Raw genomic sequence first — 15,669 nt, forward strand, 5'->3', positions numbered from 1 at the left:
TAAATAAGGCAAGTCAGGAAGGGGCTGAGGTGGGTACAGGCAGGGAGGGAGCTGTGGAGAAGGGGCAGGCAGGGCTCCGGAGGTCACAGCTGGAAGATGCAGGTGTGTGGGGCGTGGGTCTTCTGGAGCCAGGGACTAAAAGAGGGGGGGCACGACCCGGAGGGAAGAGGAGAAGGAGCCGGGGGTGGGAAAGGGAGTTAAGCACTTCGGAGGGGGAGGGGGTGGAGACCGAGGACGGGCTCCAAGAGAAGTGACGGGAAAGCTGCCGACAGGGGGCTCCCCCTCCCCCAGAGAGCCCTGTCCCTGTTAAGACTGCAAGAAGCGGCCCCCAGGGTGATGAGAAAGGCAGTGGAGAGGTCAGGTGGCCAGTCCGGGTTGGGGAAGCCCTTCCAGCTCCTGGTTCTGCTTCAATTCCCTCATCCTGTGGAGAAACAAGGAAGGAGTCAGAGGAGACCCGCAGATCGGGGAGGTGGGGTGGGGGAGGTGGCAGGCCCAAATCCAGTGAGGGAAAGGGCAGCACCTGTGCCGGCAGCGCCGCAGGAATCTCATGATCTTCCGGGCTGCCTGGTCCTGCTTCTTGGTGAGAAAGGAGCCTCTGGTGGAAGAAAGAAAAGATGAGACCTCCCACGACACTCAGGCATCCCCTGCCCTCCGCCCCTTAGGGACCCTGGCAAGGAAAGGCAGGATGATGAGTTGGGAGTCCACGGGCAGTGGGCATGGACACAGTGGGTGGGCAGAGAGGGCCGAAAGGCCGGAGGGCTAGCGCCGTACTTGTTGCGAGCAGGCAGGGTGCCCGTGGGCCGGTGGGGAGGCCCGGGCCGGCGGCGGTAGGAACGGTAGTGCTGCTGGATGAGCACCGCCGCCCGGCGGCTCTGCTGAAACCGCTTCTGTTCATAGTAGCTTCGGAACTTGCTCTGGATCAGGATGGCCGCCTGGGTCATCTTCTTATAGAGTGCAAACTGCAGGAGTGGGGAGGGGGGGCAGGGGCTGAAATGGACAGAGACCCAAACCCCTGAGGGTCACCCCCAAGTTCAGTTGATGCAAGTCTATTTCTCTAATCCACACGCTCATGGAAAGGCTGAATCATCACAGACAACCTCACACCCAGGTCTCACGCCTAATACCTTGAGTGCAATCCAGGTCAGCTTGTGGAGAGAGAAGGGGAGTTAGGGCTCCGGCAGCATTCTGGATGCTCTGGGCTGGAATGGGTGTGTGTGGGTGTGGGTTGGTGGGTATGCTTTCAAGAGAAGACGGTCTCACCTGCCTGTACTTCCGGTAACAGCGCTGGATCACAGCTGCTGCTACCTCCTGCTGCTCCTTCAGCCGCCGGCCCTAAGGGGAGAGAAGGAGGTCTCAGCACTTAACCGCCCACCTAACGGACATCTGACCTGCCCTTCCAACTTGTCTGGGGTCCCCTGACCCTTCACCCCATCCCAGGCCTGTGTGGATGACTGTTGTCCCTCCCAAAGTCCTGGGAACCCGTAATCTCCCCACTCAAGATTGTGTAATTCATCCCCTGAAACGCCCAGCCCCCGACCTTGTACTTTCGGAAGGCCGTCTGGATGACTCGGGCTGCCTCGTACAGTTCCCGCTGCTCGTGATCCGATAGGGTGAGCAGGGCAAAATCACTCTCCATCTTGCCACTGGCGGACGCAGAGAGAAACTCTGCCCAGGAAGGTGCCGGAGGGATAGCCAGGCGACCCCGCTCAAAGGGCAGTTCGCTGCAGGGACAGGGAGAAGGGAGGCCGTGGGGCATCTGAAGTCCCTCTTCTCCCACCTGGAGACTGCTGTGAAGGCACAGCCCCAGCAACAGAGCCTGCAGAGTGACTTCAGAACTCAGCAGCCAGTGCCAATCCCCTTTTCAAAGGCCCCTGGGGCCTGAGCCAGGATGGAGCTCTGGCCATGAGGAAGCTTCCTCCCTCCCTCCCATGTTCTTCTGAAGAAGGATGTGGAGGCTTTGTCCTGAGCTGGTCACCTGGGAGGGGCTGAGCTGGGGAAATGGTCCACATTCTCCAGGTAGCTGGCCAACCAGGACATGGTCTCGCTGAGCCCCACGGCCCCTGTCCGCTCCCGCATTGGGGCTCCGGCCTCAGGCAGCCCGACAAAGTCCTCCCGTTTAATCCGCTCTGGTGTGGCTTCGATGATCTGCTTGGCCAGTGAGATCATGTCCACCTGGATGGAGGAGAAGCTGGGTGAGCCTCAAGGAGCCCCGACTGCCAGCTGTTCCGGCCTGTTCCGGCCAAGGCCATAGCGTCAGTCCACTTTCTATCTTGTTCCTCCTCTCAGCACCAGACGATGAGGCCTCAGGGATGGCTGTCCCTGCTAACCCTGTCTTTCTCCGCCAGTGTTCCAGATTCATTTATACTTCTTGAGGTCCCACTCAGGAGTACAGCCCTCTGTGTTGAAGCATGGAAAACATAGGCTAGGAAGGACATATACCACATGGGGATTCAGGAGCTGGGCAAATGAAGGGCTTACCCTTCCAGGCTGACTGCCCACTGTCCCACCCGGCCTGCCCCATGCCAGCTCCCACAGACTTGGCCATGCCCGCCACCCCGTCCCATGCTCCAAGAATCAGCTCAGAGCCTGCCAGTCACATGACACCCTATTGAATGGCTCCAGCCTTGCCTTTGCTCCAGGCCTGAAGCCTGCAGCACCTCCTGCTGGCCACACATAAAGCAGCCTACCTTGTGGAGCTGTCTACATTTTTTGTACTCCAGTGCTACCCAGTTAATCCATTAGCCTCTCTTAAGCAGATATGTCCCCAGTCCTAGCGGAGGAGTGTGCTGCTGCACTTGAAGATTCACTCTCTCGTGTGTTCATTCATTCCACAAGACTCTCTTAGCTCTTACCCTGTGCAAGCCTCCCCACCCCCCCCCGCCCCCTTGCCCCAGGTCATTGCCAGATGCTTCCATCTTGCCAACCTCTCTGCTCCTCACTCCTCCTAACTTCCTGCCATTGCTCTCGTTCCCCAAGAACCTTGTCCGTTCGTGGATCAACAAGTAACCCCTACAGCCCAGCTCTAACTGAAGATATTCCCCAGAATTTTTAACCTCGGATGCCTCATGACTTCTGAGTCACAAGCTCTGACAGGAGCTAAGCAGAGGGTAAACTTGCCTGTCCCTAAATGAAGGTAAATGGCCCTTTCTTCCCAAACTGCAGCCAGACTCTGATTCTGTTTCATGGAATGGTCGGCATCACCCCACCCCGCGCCCCACTCTACTTCTAGCCCTCATAATTCCATCAACATAAGCGGTACCGGGATCACATCCACAGCTGGTGGGCTGTCAGTTTCCTCTGGAGCAGCCCCACCATCTGGGGCCGGTGGGAGAGGAGGCGGTGAGGGTGGGGGCCCTTTGGGGTTGGTGGCTTCATAGTCCATGAGGAGTAGGGGGGCCTCTGGGGCACCAGAGGAGAGCCGGCCTGGGACCATCTCCATAGTAATCTCAGAGGTCGGCAGAGGAGCAGGGGGAGGACTCCCATCCAGGGCACTAGAATAGGCTGATGTGACGGAGAAAGTGCCATCCGATAGCTCCGAAGGCGAGGAGACGCTGCTCAGACCTGCGAGGTGAGGGAAGGGGGTGAGGGCAGAAGGCGCCACCTGCCCCCTTGCTGCTCTCAACCTCCCTGGCCTTGCTGCTCTTACCTCCCCATCCCCGCTGCCTCCTCTCGCACTCTGTCTCCCACCCTCTGGCTTTCCCCTGGCCTGTCCTCCCACCCACAGTCCCCTCTTAAACCCTCACCAGTGTCTGGGCTGGAGGAGGGCGGCGACAGGGCAAGCGGGGGCTCAGCTGAAGCTTCCTGTCTCTGCAGTTCCTCAAGGCAGCGGGCGAGGCGCACGTGACCCCGGGAATGAGCCACGGACAGGGGCAGGCGGCCCAGAGAGTCGGGAATGCTCAGTGCCTGTCTGTTCCAACGGAAAAGGAGCACGGCAGCCTCCAGGTGGCCCAGGGCACAAGCCCACATCTGAGGAGAAGAGGGTAGAGGTGGAGGTGGAGGTGAGGCCTGGGGCCCGTCCTCACTCCTTCCCTGTATCCCTCAGAGGATCTTCCCTTTGAAGAACCGTTCCCGTTTCCCATTGCCCACGTGCACTCAGGAACCCAGCATCCTCACCAGAGGAGTGCAAGAGAAATGGTCCACGTTGAGTGGGTCAACTTCTTGCTCTAAGTCCAAGCTTCCGGTCTCCACACTCCTGGAGGGTTTGGGAAAGGGACAACAGGGTCCAGTTAGGGAGAAAGGGTGCCCAGTAGGAACTTCAGAATCAAAGGGACTGGGAAGCACTAAGGTCAGTGGGATAAGCAGTCAAAGAGATTAATGAATGTAAGGAGGTCAAGAGGTCAGCGTTGTAAGTCTGGGGACATTAAAACTCCCCCAAGTGCAAACCCTCTTCCAGCCCCTCTTCCTTTCCACAGTGACCCCAGCTCCCATGGCAGGGCTCCAGTTCCTCCTCAGTCCCTGGGCACCCCCTCCCTGCACCCACTGGCCCCGGCTCACCGCCACTGGCTCAGGGTCTCGATGAGGCGGGCGTAGCCCTGGGCAGCGGCCAGGTGCAGCAGGCTCATGCCCCGGAAGGGGCTTCCATGGGCCAGACGTTCAGGACCCCTCCAGGTGGAGCGTGGGATCATGCTCTCTACCAAGACTACCACCCGTGCCTCGAACCCGGGCCCCTGGCCTTCATCCTGTGGTGCACACACCCTTAGGTAGAGACCTGAGCATCCCCAGCCTGGGATGGCCTTAGCCACCCTGCGCCTGTCCTCTCAGCTTCCAGTTCTGCCCTCTCCCCACACGTCCCAGTCTAGGTTCCCACCACTAGGATCTCTGATGGCCCATCAGTCCTCCCAGTTCAAGTTCCTGGGTGTCCCCTCCCCCACACAGGCAGCTTCCTCCAGGTGCCAGACCTCACACCCACTTGCCCATGTTGTGCCTTCACTTTGGCTCAGATCAGTGCCATATCCACAGATGACTTCTCCCCCTCAGAACTCAGAGTCCTCTCCCAGCCTTCTTCCCTCCGAGACCGGGGACCCCCAGAGCACTGAGCCCCAACTCCCTGGATCCCCTCCCCCACCCTCTCCCTCACCTCCACCCTCCGTCAGGCCAGAAATAGTCTGAAGCCTGTCATGCCAAGAGGGTGCCCAGAATAGCCACTCTTGCCGCGGGGCGGGGGTGGGAGCAGGATGACGTCAGGGAGCAGGGAGGAGGACTGGCTGGGGACCGGAGAGCGAGGGGAGTCACACACTAGAGCCTATTTCTACAGGAAGACCCTCCCCCTGCTCCCTACCGTAGAGTGCCCCCCTCATGGAGGTACCTGAATTGGAGGGGCATCAGGACCCTGGTAGGGGGCCTGCCCAGCTGCTGCAATCTCTGCCATCCGCTTCTCCATCTGCTCCAGTCGCTCCAGGATGGACATCCGGAACTGGTTGTCTGAGAGGGAGTGGACATGGGGGGCTCAGTGGGCAGAGTCCAGGGGATGCCCTGGACACCAAAACTGGACCCTGTTCCAGAGTCTGGGTGGTGAAGACACAATCATATCCTTTCCTCTTCTCCAAACAACGGCCCTTTACCCACCCACCTCCTGAATACAGCCCCCCAGGACCAGTCCTCAAACTAGGGGTCTTCATACTATCCATTGACCTAGGACCTGAATCCAGAACCAAGACTGTCCTTCAAGACACACAGACAGTAGGACTCCCCACAGGGAATCCAGCCCTAGCTGCCCCAGATCTCACACACACACACACACACACACACGCTCCCAGCCTTCTCCCAGGTGGACGGTTCTGTCCCTTCTTGCCCCAGACACTACCTCTGTAGTGGGCTGGGGCTCAAGGACTCCAGGGTCCCTCCTCTCTGTTAACCACTGCCCCAAAGAGCTCAGAGACTGTGATTTGAAAAGCACCACCCCCTCCTCCTGGCCCCCCGCAGCTGTCCACAAAGAGGATGGCGGGGAGGGGAGGTGACAGAGATGGATGGCCACGTCCATTCCTCCTCCTCCTCCCCCACCCCATGCACAAATGCACACGCGCACATGCACACATCCCAAGCTATATCTGTTCCCTCCTGAGATCACACAAGGACAAGGAGGGGAGGCAGGAGGGGATCAGAGCCATGGGGAAACAGAGAAACCGGTGCAGGCTGGGGATGTTCTGAGAAGCCAGGACAGAAGGGCATGAAGGTAAAGAGAGGACAGTGGGGAGGAGGTGGAGAGGGATGAGCAGAGACTCAGGTGTGACAGGACAGTGTGGAAGAGGTAAACAAGGAGAGGAGAGAAAGGGCAAAGGAGAGCTGGGGGATGTACCAAACAGGCGATAAGGAAGAGGGGAAGTTAAGACAAGGGTCCAAGGAGAAATGGAAAGAAGAGGGAGGCAGGAGACCCACAGGAGAGACGGTAAAGCACAAATTAGATAGGGACAGGAGGAGACGGAGACAAGCAAACCTTGAGAAAGAAGCAGCTGCGGAGAGAAACAATTCTGAAAGCCATAGGAGGGATAACCAGTGAAAGGGACAAACACAATTCTGGATTTAAACAAATACACACACGTACACACATGTGTATGTATGTGCACCTCTGTAAGAAAATATATTAAAGGTGGTGTATGTTACTGAGCAATGTTATAGCCAATTTTCATTTTCTACTTTTCTATAATTTCAAAATTTCCTATAATAAATGCCTATCTTTATAATCAGAAGGAAAAATGATAAGAAAGTTTAAATATGTGTTTAGGTAACATATACACTCATGTGTATCCCGTGTATGTTGCTCTAGACCCTGTCACTGCCCCTCCCATCCTTTGAGATGCAGAGGACAGGACAAGCACTGGGGCAAAGCTGGCTCCAAGATTTACAGGGAAGAGGAGATGAAGGAAGTTTGCTGCCTCACCCAGAAATGACCAGTGAAGCGGGAGCTGGGAAGAGTGGTAAAGCAGGGGCAAGGCAGTGGCTGCCTGAGTCCTGAGGGGTCTAGGAACATGACATGCTCAAAGGTTGTGGGGTCAGAGGGCTAGGTACTCACCGTCCAGTGACAACCAGTCAAGCTGAGTACTAGGCAGTGACAGGAATCGGCGGGCTCGATACTCAAAGAGCACAGAAGCAGAAAGGGGTCCCTCCCGCCCTGCCACCTGCAAAGACACCAGCCCAACCTCATGGGCTGGGGAGGGCAAGGATCAGCGAGGGGGCTCTCTTTCCTGGGCTCTTTCTCTGACCCCTGTGTCAGGGTCACAGGTGATCATTTCACATCTACCTCCCCTACTCCCCCTGCTGTGGGCCCCAGAGGCTCCTGGCTTCAGTGGCCTTGGCACTAACTGAGGAGGGATTCCCTTCATTTGAGAACTTAATACCTACTATAGGCCAGAGACCCCTTGGATTCTAGACCCTGTACTTAAGGATGTTGTTGTTCAGCACCAAGGTATAGAAGCAGAGGATCAAAAAACACCTATACTTATAAACAATTTGATGATGGTGAAATCTCTTGATTCCCCAAGATCAAGGTCCAGAGGTCATAACCCTGTTACTAAGATGCGGGAAAGGAATTAGCTGCTCACCAACAGGGTCTAATAAGAGCTCTTTCCCAGGGTCTCAATGTCTATCGCCTTGAGAATGAAACCACCAGGCCCTGGCCCCAAGACCAGAAGCTGAAACTCCCAATTCCTAGCTTCTCTGGTCTCAGCCCCTCTCCTGCAATCCAGGGCTGTTGAGACTGGGGGAGGACACACTCATAGACAGCAAAGCTGTCAACCCGTCACTCTAGTGGTCCTTAGGGTCCCACAGCAACATTGCTGAGTGCCGGGTAAGGGGCAAAGTTGGCGGCAAAAGGGCAGAGATGAGCCTTGGCAATGACATCTAGACCAGGGCTGTCCAAAAGAACTTTCCCTCAGTGATAGAAACATTCTGCATCTGCACTGTCCAATAGGGTAGCACTAGCACCTGTGGCCACTGAGCACCCAAAATGTGGTTAGTGTGATGGAAGAAGTGAATTTTAGGGCTTCCCTCGTGGCACAGTGGTTAAGAATCTACCTACCAATGCAAGGGACACAGGTTCGAGCCCTGGCTGGGAAGGGCATCCCACATGCCACGGAGCAACTAAGCCCGTGCGCCACAACTACTGAGCCTGAGCTCTAGAGCCCGCAAGCCACAACTACTGAGCCCACATGCCACAACTACTGAAGCCTGTGCACCTAGAGCCCGTGCTCCGCAACAAGAGAAAGCCATGACAATGAGAAGCCCGCGCAACACAACGAAGAGTAGCCCCCCTCACCGCAACTAGAGAAAGCCCGTGCACAGCAACAAAGACCCAACACAGCCAAAGGAAAAAAAAAAATTAATTAAAAGAAAAAAAGAGAAGTGAATTTTAAATTTTATTTAATTTTAATTCATTTCAATAGGCACATGTGGCTAATGGCCACCATACTGGACAGCACAGGTCTAGAAGCCAATGTCCTTTAGTCCCAAGACTGGTTGGAGAAGACCAACATCTCTCCCTTCTCATTCTCCCAAGAACTCCCTGGATTGGAGCCAGAGGGCCTGGACAGACATTAGAGACTCCTTGGGTCAAATGCCTGACCTTACAGGAGGGGAGGCCAAGGACCTAAAAAAGGAACAGACTTACCCAAGGTCACCAGAACTAGACCTTCTGACACCTAAGCTCAGAGTCATCTGCCTGCTGGCGGACCACAGGGCTCAGCCCCAGGACTGGATGAGGTCCTTCCACTCTCAGCAACAACCCAACACGTTTGTTCCCAGTGCTTCCTGGAAGTCCTAACTGTCCTATCTTAGTCCCTTCCCCTACCAATCCCAGCCCCCATACCGGGACAGTAGCAGCGTAAGACACCAGGCTGGACAAGGGAGGCTGGCACTGCGATGTGATCGAAGACGCAGGAGTAATGCTCGGCAGCCTCTGTCCAAGGTCCTGTGATGAGCACCTTGACCCCACCCTGCAGATGGAAGTCAGAGAACTGTGTGACTGGGGCTCTCTCTGTTGATTAGCCCTTCACTCACTCACTCATTCATTCATTCAGACCCTGAGAGAGTATCTACTGTCCTCTGTACACCCCTGAGTCTGGGGTGCAGGGATTGGACAGGACCCAGTGGAGTGAACTCAACCCACTGTCCCTTCTCCCCACACTCCTGTTCTCTACCTGAATCTGCCAGAAATGGGGAACTCATTGCCTCCCCCAAGGCTACCAACCCATTTGCAGATAGCTGTCACTGGAAGGAAGTCCTTTTCTCAGGCCCCATCTGGACCCCCACTGAAGTTCCTGCTTTCCCTCCCTGGAGCAGCAAAAAGCAGAACTTCTCCACTGCTGAACACAGTCTTTCAGCTTCCCAAAGTCTGCAATCACGTCCCAGTTGTATTTTCTCTTCTCCAGGCTGAGTTGTCCCAGTCCCTCCCCGGCCCCACCCCACCCCACCCCATGAAACAGTCACCAAAGAATGAAGTCCCCTGGGGCACTTGAGGGACTCACGCAATCACAATTCACAGGTGGAAGGAGGAGGGAGGGAGAAAGGGTTAGTCAGAGGGCCTATGAAAACAGGAAAGGAGCTACACTCTACGAAAAATAGAGGTTGGGAAGAGAACTAAGCAGCCGTGGGAACTGAGGGAAACTAGGTCACAGGCCATGGGGTAAGAGGGATGCAGGAGGGAGGAGAGAAGCCTGAGACTCACCTCAGGGTAGGACCACTCTGGGGAGAAGTCTGTGATGGTGCTAAGAGCAGGAGACAGCTGGGGGGCTGGGGCAGGGCCACTCGGAGCTTCGTCACTGATGAGTTCTCCCATGAGGTCAGGGAATGATGAAAGACTGAAGGGCTCCAGTTCACTGGCCCCACCAGCTCCTCCAAACAAGGCCTCCCCTCTTCCTACTCTGCCCGATGGCTCCAAGGGGGCAGGTGAGGGTGCGGGTGAAGGAGGGGGTGAAGGTACAGGTGGGGCAGCCCCCTGGGCCTTGAGCTCCTCCCCACTGTCATCATCTTGAATGAAGAAGCAGTTTCCTCTTCTCCCGCCTGCTCTGGGCTGTGGAGGGGGACCCCGAGCAGCTGCCTGGGGCTCCAGGGCAGCAGCGGGCTCTAGGGCAGGACAGGGGGTATGCGCAGCCTCTGTCTCAGGGAAGTCTGGGCTTACCCCCTGCCCTCCTCCATATGTCTGGCCCCTCTGTGGGCTGTTGAGAAAACGATCCGGGTCAAAGGCAGGGCTGGGAGGAGCTGGTGGGGCAGAGGGCTCAGAGCCTACGACTACAGCCAAGCTCATGGAAGGCCTAGGATCAGCCTGGGGAGCCAAGTGCCTGGTGGGCGTCAAGCCCCCAGTTCGCTGCTCCAGTCCCGTCAGGAGGAGGATAGCGGTGCCTCCTGTCGAAGAACCCCCTCGGGAGGTGGGAGGGCTAGGTCTGATCTCTAGGGGTTCCGCAAAGCCGGAGGAAGAGGAGGAAGAGGAAGAAGAAGATGGGGAGGTATGTGCCTTGGGGAGCTCTGGGGGAAGTGGGGCTATCAGTGGAGGGGGTTCAGGGGGATGGGGATGGGGGACAGAGGTCAGGGTTAAAGCTCGGGGCTCCACTTTGGGAGAGATGATGCGGTGTTTCGTGCTGCTGCATTTGTGGGTAAGGCTCCCAGAACCTGCAGTGGAAGGGGTGGTGGGGAGAGAAGGGATACGACACATCTTTCTCCAGCCTTCCCTTACTGGAAAGCTTTCATGCATTTCCTGAGATGTCACTAAATACCAGAGGTGCCATACTGATTATGGCCACTGGGAGGCGGCAGAAATATTTCTCCTCCCCCTCCCTCCCCCTGGAGGAGCACTGCAGGAGAGGATTGAGGGCTTGGGGGAATAGCTAAGAGAAATAGGTAAAGGCATAGAAAAAGGACAAAAGAACAGAACCAAGTGGGTACCAACTAAGAATAAAGCTAAGCCTGTGTGTAAGTGGTAGTGCTGGGGTGGCCAGGAGCTGCTATATGAAGCAAGCAAATAGAGAACCTGGGCTGCCAGGAATCAAGTAAAAGGAACTGGGCAGTGTGCAGATGGGAAGGCCTCTGCTCATCTGGCCCATCTTTCTGGAACATGCAAAAGACATGCAAATAAGCATGCAAATCCCAGCTATCCCCCCCTGGTGTGAGTAAGGGCAGCACACTAGAAGGGAGGAGGGTTCCAAGGTCAGGGGTCACTAACCAAGGCCCCCACTGCAGAGACAGGCGTGAGTTCGGGGTGCAGGCTTGGTCGGGTGGGTGTCCAGGATCTGCTGCACCAGCTGCTCTACAGAGAACTCCTCTGTCCCGTTCCCACAGCTCCACTTGATGCCATGAACTAGAGGAGAGTTGGGGGGAAGTGCTGTGGGACCCCCACAAAATAGTCACCAGGGAACCTTGATGGCTCTTCCAAACACCTGAGATGCTCTAAGACTTCTGGCCGGGTGAGCAGAGGCCAGCAGCCTCAAGACGGCTCCGACGTGTAGCTCACAGCTGCCCTCCATATTCCAACACCTTAGATCACACCAGGGACCCTGGTACCCACCCACCCACCCAGGAAAGACCCCTCCTGGCTTGGGGGGAAATGGTCACCCCACAGACTCCTGAGTATAGAACCCTGGCCCCTTTGGGAGCTCCCTATGTCCACTCTCCCCATTGAGAGCCGTCCTAGCCCTGCTGCCTTACACATGGGCTTCAGCTGTCCCAACAGCTCCTCCCGGGACCACCTGAGCCACTCTCGACGGTCGCTGCTGATGGAACAAAAGATGGGGCTGCAGCCCTTTCCACAATCCTCCAGGGCTGGGACGTTCAGGTAGTGCACAAGGACGATGTCAGGGTTCTGAGAGCACAAGGGTACACGCAGAGTGCTATGGGGTCCTGCCGCCCAGGGGTTCAGCCTCCTAGTCCTCACTTTCTTCCCAGGCACCCCCAACCTCACCCCCCAAGTTCTGGCTCTCTCCATCCCCAAACCCCTTTCTCTTCTTCCCAGTTGCCTTTTCCGACTCAGAATCTAGTCATCCTTCCACTTCATTCTTGCAGACCCCCACCTCCCTCAAAGAGCCAGGTAGACTCTATCTCCCTGAGCTCTTCCATCCTCACCTGGAGCAGCCAGTAGCAGCGCCGATGGAATGTGGGGACGATGGAAGAGTGAACGTAGCAGCCATAGAGACACTGCCAGGAGACAGGCTGGGGTGGGGGGAGGGCTAGTCTGCTCCCCAACTCTTCCTCTGTTCAGTCCCTTTGCAGGAATCCCAATCTTTCCACCAGTTCCTCTTTAACCCTCACCCACCCCAACCTATTCCCCACACCTTTCAAATCCCAGCACCCCAGGTCACCCTGGGACGGAGAGGAGGGAACAGTGGGGCCAAGGCCTTACAACAAGGACCAGATTTGCCATATGGGACTATCCAAAAATCAGAGGGCATGGCAACAACGCATCCAAGATGAGGAGCAATGATTTGAGGGAAGAGAAACCTGTGCTTACAGGGTCAGTACTCAGACCCCTGCGGGAAATGCAAGAGAAGTTAAGGGGATTGGGCATCTGTGTCCTCCAGAGGGAGGTGTGGCCTAAGTCCTGGAGAATTGGGTCATGGAGGGAAATGGGAAGCAGAGAGTGGGCTAAGCAACCACCTAGTGGATCCAAAGTGAGTGAGAAGGGAAGAGTGACTGGGAGGGTGGTAGACAGAGAATGTCACTAAGCCCTGGCAGGGCTGGAACCCAGCTAGTGGGGAGAAGGAGGGCCAGGGCAGGTGAGCTGGAGGCCTCGCTTACCTCCATGCCCTGGACCTTCAGCTTCATGTGGTCCTCTCGGGTGGTCTTCCCGTCCTTCCGCTTCTTCCAGAGGTAACCATCCTTCCGGTATTTCACCTTCTTGCGGTTGTAGAGGATAATAGAGCCATTCTGAGGCCTGAGGAGGGAAGGATTGGCCTCGAGTTCTGTGTACAGAACCCAGGATCCCTGCCACTCCCCACCTTCACAAAATTTCTCACCTTGTCTTGGGTGCACAGGATAGCCACTCATCATGCTTCTCGAAGGTGATCAAGTAGGATGCAATCTCCTGCAGGAGAAGAGGCACTCAGGTGGGTGTCCCCTTTCCAAAGTCTCAGGCTGGCCTCCTGGTCATTCTCATCTATACCTCGGGGATAACAACAGCGTCTGCTCTACAGCGTCCTTGGAGGACTGAAGGAGATAATGCAGGACGAGTACGGAGCAGAGTGCTTGGTTTGTAGGAAATACTTTGTAAGTGGTAGATAGTATCTTTACACAGGTGGATATGCCAAGGAGAAGCGAGCTACTACAAGATGCAGGGCTTTATACCTCTCCTATGATCCTCAAAGAGCCTAGAGAATGTCGACAGGCACAGCAAGACCCCCATTCACTCTCCTCCAGCCCACCAGGCCCTGCTACACCCTAATCCCCCAGGCTCCCTAGAAAACCTCATTTGTATTCCACCGTAGCCGCTCTGGAGGCAGCAGCGCACAGCGAGGAAGACACTCCAGCAGCTTCTTGGGTAGAAAGATCTTCAGGTGGTGGCTGTTCTCTAGAAGGGATGAAAGGGAGGACTTAGTGTGCTGCTCTTGATATCCCTGTGATAATCCAGGGGAAAAGGGCCAAATCCAGAGCGTGGGGCGGGGTGGGGTGGGGCGGGGTGGGGTGGGGCGGGGTGGGAGGGTGGGATGAAATGATGACAAGGAGAGCAAGGATCCAAGAATTAGAAGGTCACCACCACTTGGGGAGAAAAAAAGGCTGTGCCCAAACTGGGAACCTGGATTGTGAACTCACCAGCAACCTCGGTGGTGTCCTTGGTATTCATGGTGAGGGCTCCAGGGGGCAAGGTCACCCCCGGCCTGAGGGGCCGGGGGGAGGGGGAGTCTGTGCTGGGAAGGGAGAGAACAAGGTCATGGCAGAAGCCTCCACACTATCCAGGATGAGGAGGATGAGGTGGGAGACCAGGTACAGAACTGGGTCGTGATATCTAAGAAAGATGAGGAAGCGAGAGGAAGGGGCTGGGCTATGATGTCAGAGTACAGCCAGGAAATGGAGGAGAGGGAGAACCCAGACATGGTGCCAGGAACCAACACGAGTGGGAGACACAACAGAACAGAGTAATCAGGAAGAGACCGGCAGGGTGGGGGAGGGGCGAAGGCCGGCGGGGCTGGCGTTGGGCTCTTGCGAGTCTGGGGCTATGGTGGGGTCAGGTCCTGGGGCTGGGACTCAGAACATCCGGTTCTTGGAGGATGCTTTGGCAAATGAGAGCCTGGATGCTGGGGGGAGGGCAGGAGATCTAAGTCCAGGTGGAGAGCTAGGCCTCAGAAGACACACCCTGAGTTACTTCTCTATTTGATTTTTTCGAAGGGGAAGGGCATATCTGACAATTGATCTTAACCTACACCCTTCCCTCCAGATTGGTCAGGGCCTGGTAGAATCTGGGCTAGACACCAGGACCCAGCTACCCACCCTCAGGACAACCCATCCTCCATCCTGAGGCTGACCGCCCTGTGCACCCCGCCGCACCTCTCTCCCCAAAGCCTCTGCCTCCCTCGGCCTCCAGGCCTACTCTACCCCATCTACTACTCTGGCTCCAGCCTGAGCCCCCACCCTCCTGGGGGAACCGATGGAGGCTGGAGGATGCTCTCAGCGCGGGCTCCACCAGGTGTCCGGGGATGGGGAGGGGGAAGAGGCCCGTCCGAGCTCGGCTGTGAGCACTGGAGCCTGGGTTGGGGTAAGGACTCCGCCCTAGGGCGCAGGTGCGCAGTCCGGGATGGGGAGCCGGCCAGGGTGCGAAGCGGGCCCGGGGGCGGCCCCCCCCACGGCGGGGCGGTGGTCCCCGGAGACGCTCCGAGGTGGGAGGGTCCCGCCTCCCTCCCGCACGGAGGGATGTCCTGCAGGAGATGCGGAGCAAAGTCCGCGGGCGTGTGGCGGGCAAGGGGCAGTGCGGGTGCCGGGGCGCGGGGGTCCCCGGGACGGTCCGGCCCGGCAGGTCCGCCGTGGGGCCTGCCGAGCTGCGCCCCCTGGCGCGGGGAAGGAGGACGGAAGCGGGGAGTGGGGGCGAACCGGGAGAGGGCCGGTGGTCCCCGGCGCGGCGCGCAACGTCCGGGCCGGTGGAGCTGCGCCCCCTGGCGCGGGGGCGGAGAGGCGGGCGAGAGGCCCCGGCTCTTACCTCCCGGGGTCCCGCGGGTGACGGCGGCAGCGGCCATTCTACCCCACACCGAACCCCCCCCCCAGCGCCGGCTGACAGCGGCGTCCGACGTCACTGCGCACGGGGCGGGGCCTCCCAATTAAGGGGATGGGGGTCGGGACGAGAACCTGGGGTCAGCACACGTGGGGCTCTGGGTGGGGCGCTGGCTGGAGGGACTCGGCTTCCAGGGCCCCGAGCCAGGCGGAGGGACGGACTGCCGGGAAGTCCCGGAAGGAGCAGCAGCGCTGAGGGGCAGGATGCGGGGTCCCGGAGGCGGAAGCTGGGCCGATTGACGTGACCTCGGCCGGGGGAGTGGGGCGCGGGCGGCCGGCAGCGCTGGGCGGGGGACGCTGGAGCCGGCAGGACTTTTTTCGGGCACAACTCCTTGAATTTGGGGGACACAGCCCGACTTCATTTTAGCGGGGTCCTCACGAAGGTGAAAGGAGCCCTCCCGCCCCACAAGCCTCTCCATCACTACTTCGCGGAGAGAAAGACAACTCCGGGCTCAACTTGCTTGCTTTTTAATAACAGAACAAGAAGAGAAC

At 57.6% G+C, this 15,669-nt stretch overlaps 1 protein-coding gene across 7 annotated transcripts; it reads right to left on the reverse strand.

Annotated features, from left to right (window-relative positions):
* Positions 1 to 189: 189 nt before the first annotated feature.
* CAMTA2 (calmodulin binding transcription activator 2) lies at positions 190 to 15,336 on the reverse strand. Of its 7 annotated transcripts, none has more exons than XM_061176218.1 (22): positions 15,107 to 15,336; positions 13,729 to 13,823; positions 13,383 to 13,486; positions 12,936 to 13,003; positions 12,718 to 12,853; positions 12,046 to 12,117; positions 11,632 to 11,785; positions 11,150 to 11,284; positions 9,659 to 10,599; positions 8,801 to 8,927; positions 7,010 to 7,144; positions 5,306 to 5,421; positions 4,495 to 4,679; positions 4,114 to 4,192; positions 3,744 to 3,966; positions 3,260 to 3,561; positions 1,976 to 2,172; positions 1,538 to 1,721; positions 1,261 to 1,332; positions 772 to 959; positions 521 to 595; positions 190 to 421 (listed from the first exon to the last, which is right to left on the reverse strand). In XM_061176218.1, exons 2-22 carry the CDS (start codon positions 13,757 to 13,759, stop codon positions 358 to 360), a joined length of 3,588 nt encoding a protein of 1,195 aa, XP_061032201.1. In that variant the 5' UTR covers positions 13,760 to 13,823; positions 15,107 to 15,336; the 3' UTR covers positions 190 to 357. The 7 variants fall into 7 exon arrangements, with proteins under 7 accessions (XP_061032201.1, XP_061032200.1, XP_061032202.1 ...); XM_061176217.1 differs by having other exon boundaries at positions 12,046 to 12,132; XM_061176219.1 differs by lacking the exon at positions 12,046 to 12,117.
* Positions 15,337 to 15,669: the final 333 nt, after the last annotated feature.

The sequence above is a fragment of the Eubalaena glacialis genome, chromosome 19 (assembly GCF_028564815.1).
Source record: "Eubalaena glacialis isolate mEubGla1 chromosome 19, mEubGla1.1.hap2.+ XY, whole genome shotgun sequence".
Lineage (NCBI taxonomy): Eukaryota > Metazoa > Chordata > Mammalia > Artiodactyla > Balaenidae > Eubalaena > Eubalaena glacialis.

Coding starts and splice junctions, on each gene's coding strand:
- CAMTA2 (XM_061176217.1), bottom strand. CDS start 13,759: ATGAATACCAAGGACACCACCGAGGTTGCTG. Junction 4,193..4,494: donor GAGACCCTGAGCCAGTGGCG/GTGAGCCGGGGC, acceptor CAAACCCTCCAG/GAGTGTGGAGACCGGAAGCT. Junction 2,173..3,259: donor CAGCTGTGGATGTGATCCCG/GTACCGCTTATG, acceptor TCCTCCATCCAG/GTGGACATGATCTCACTGGC.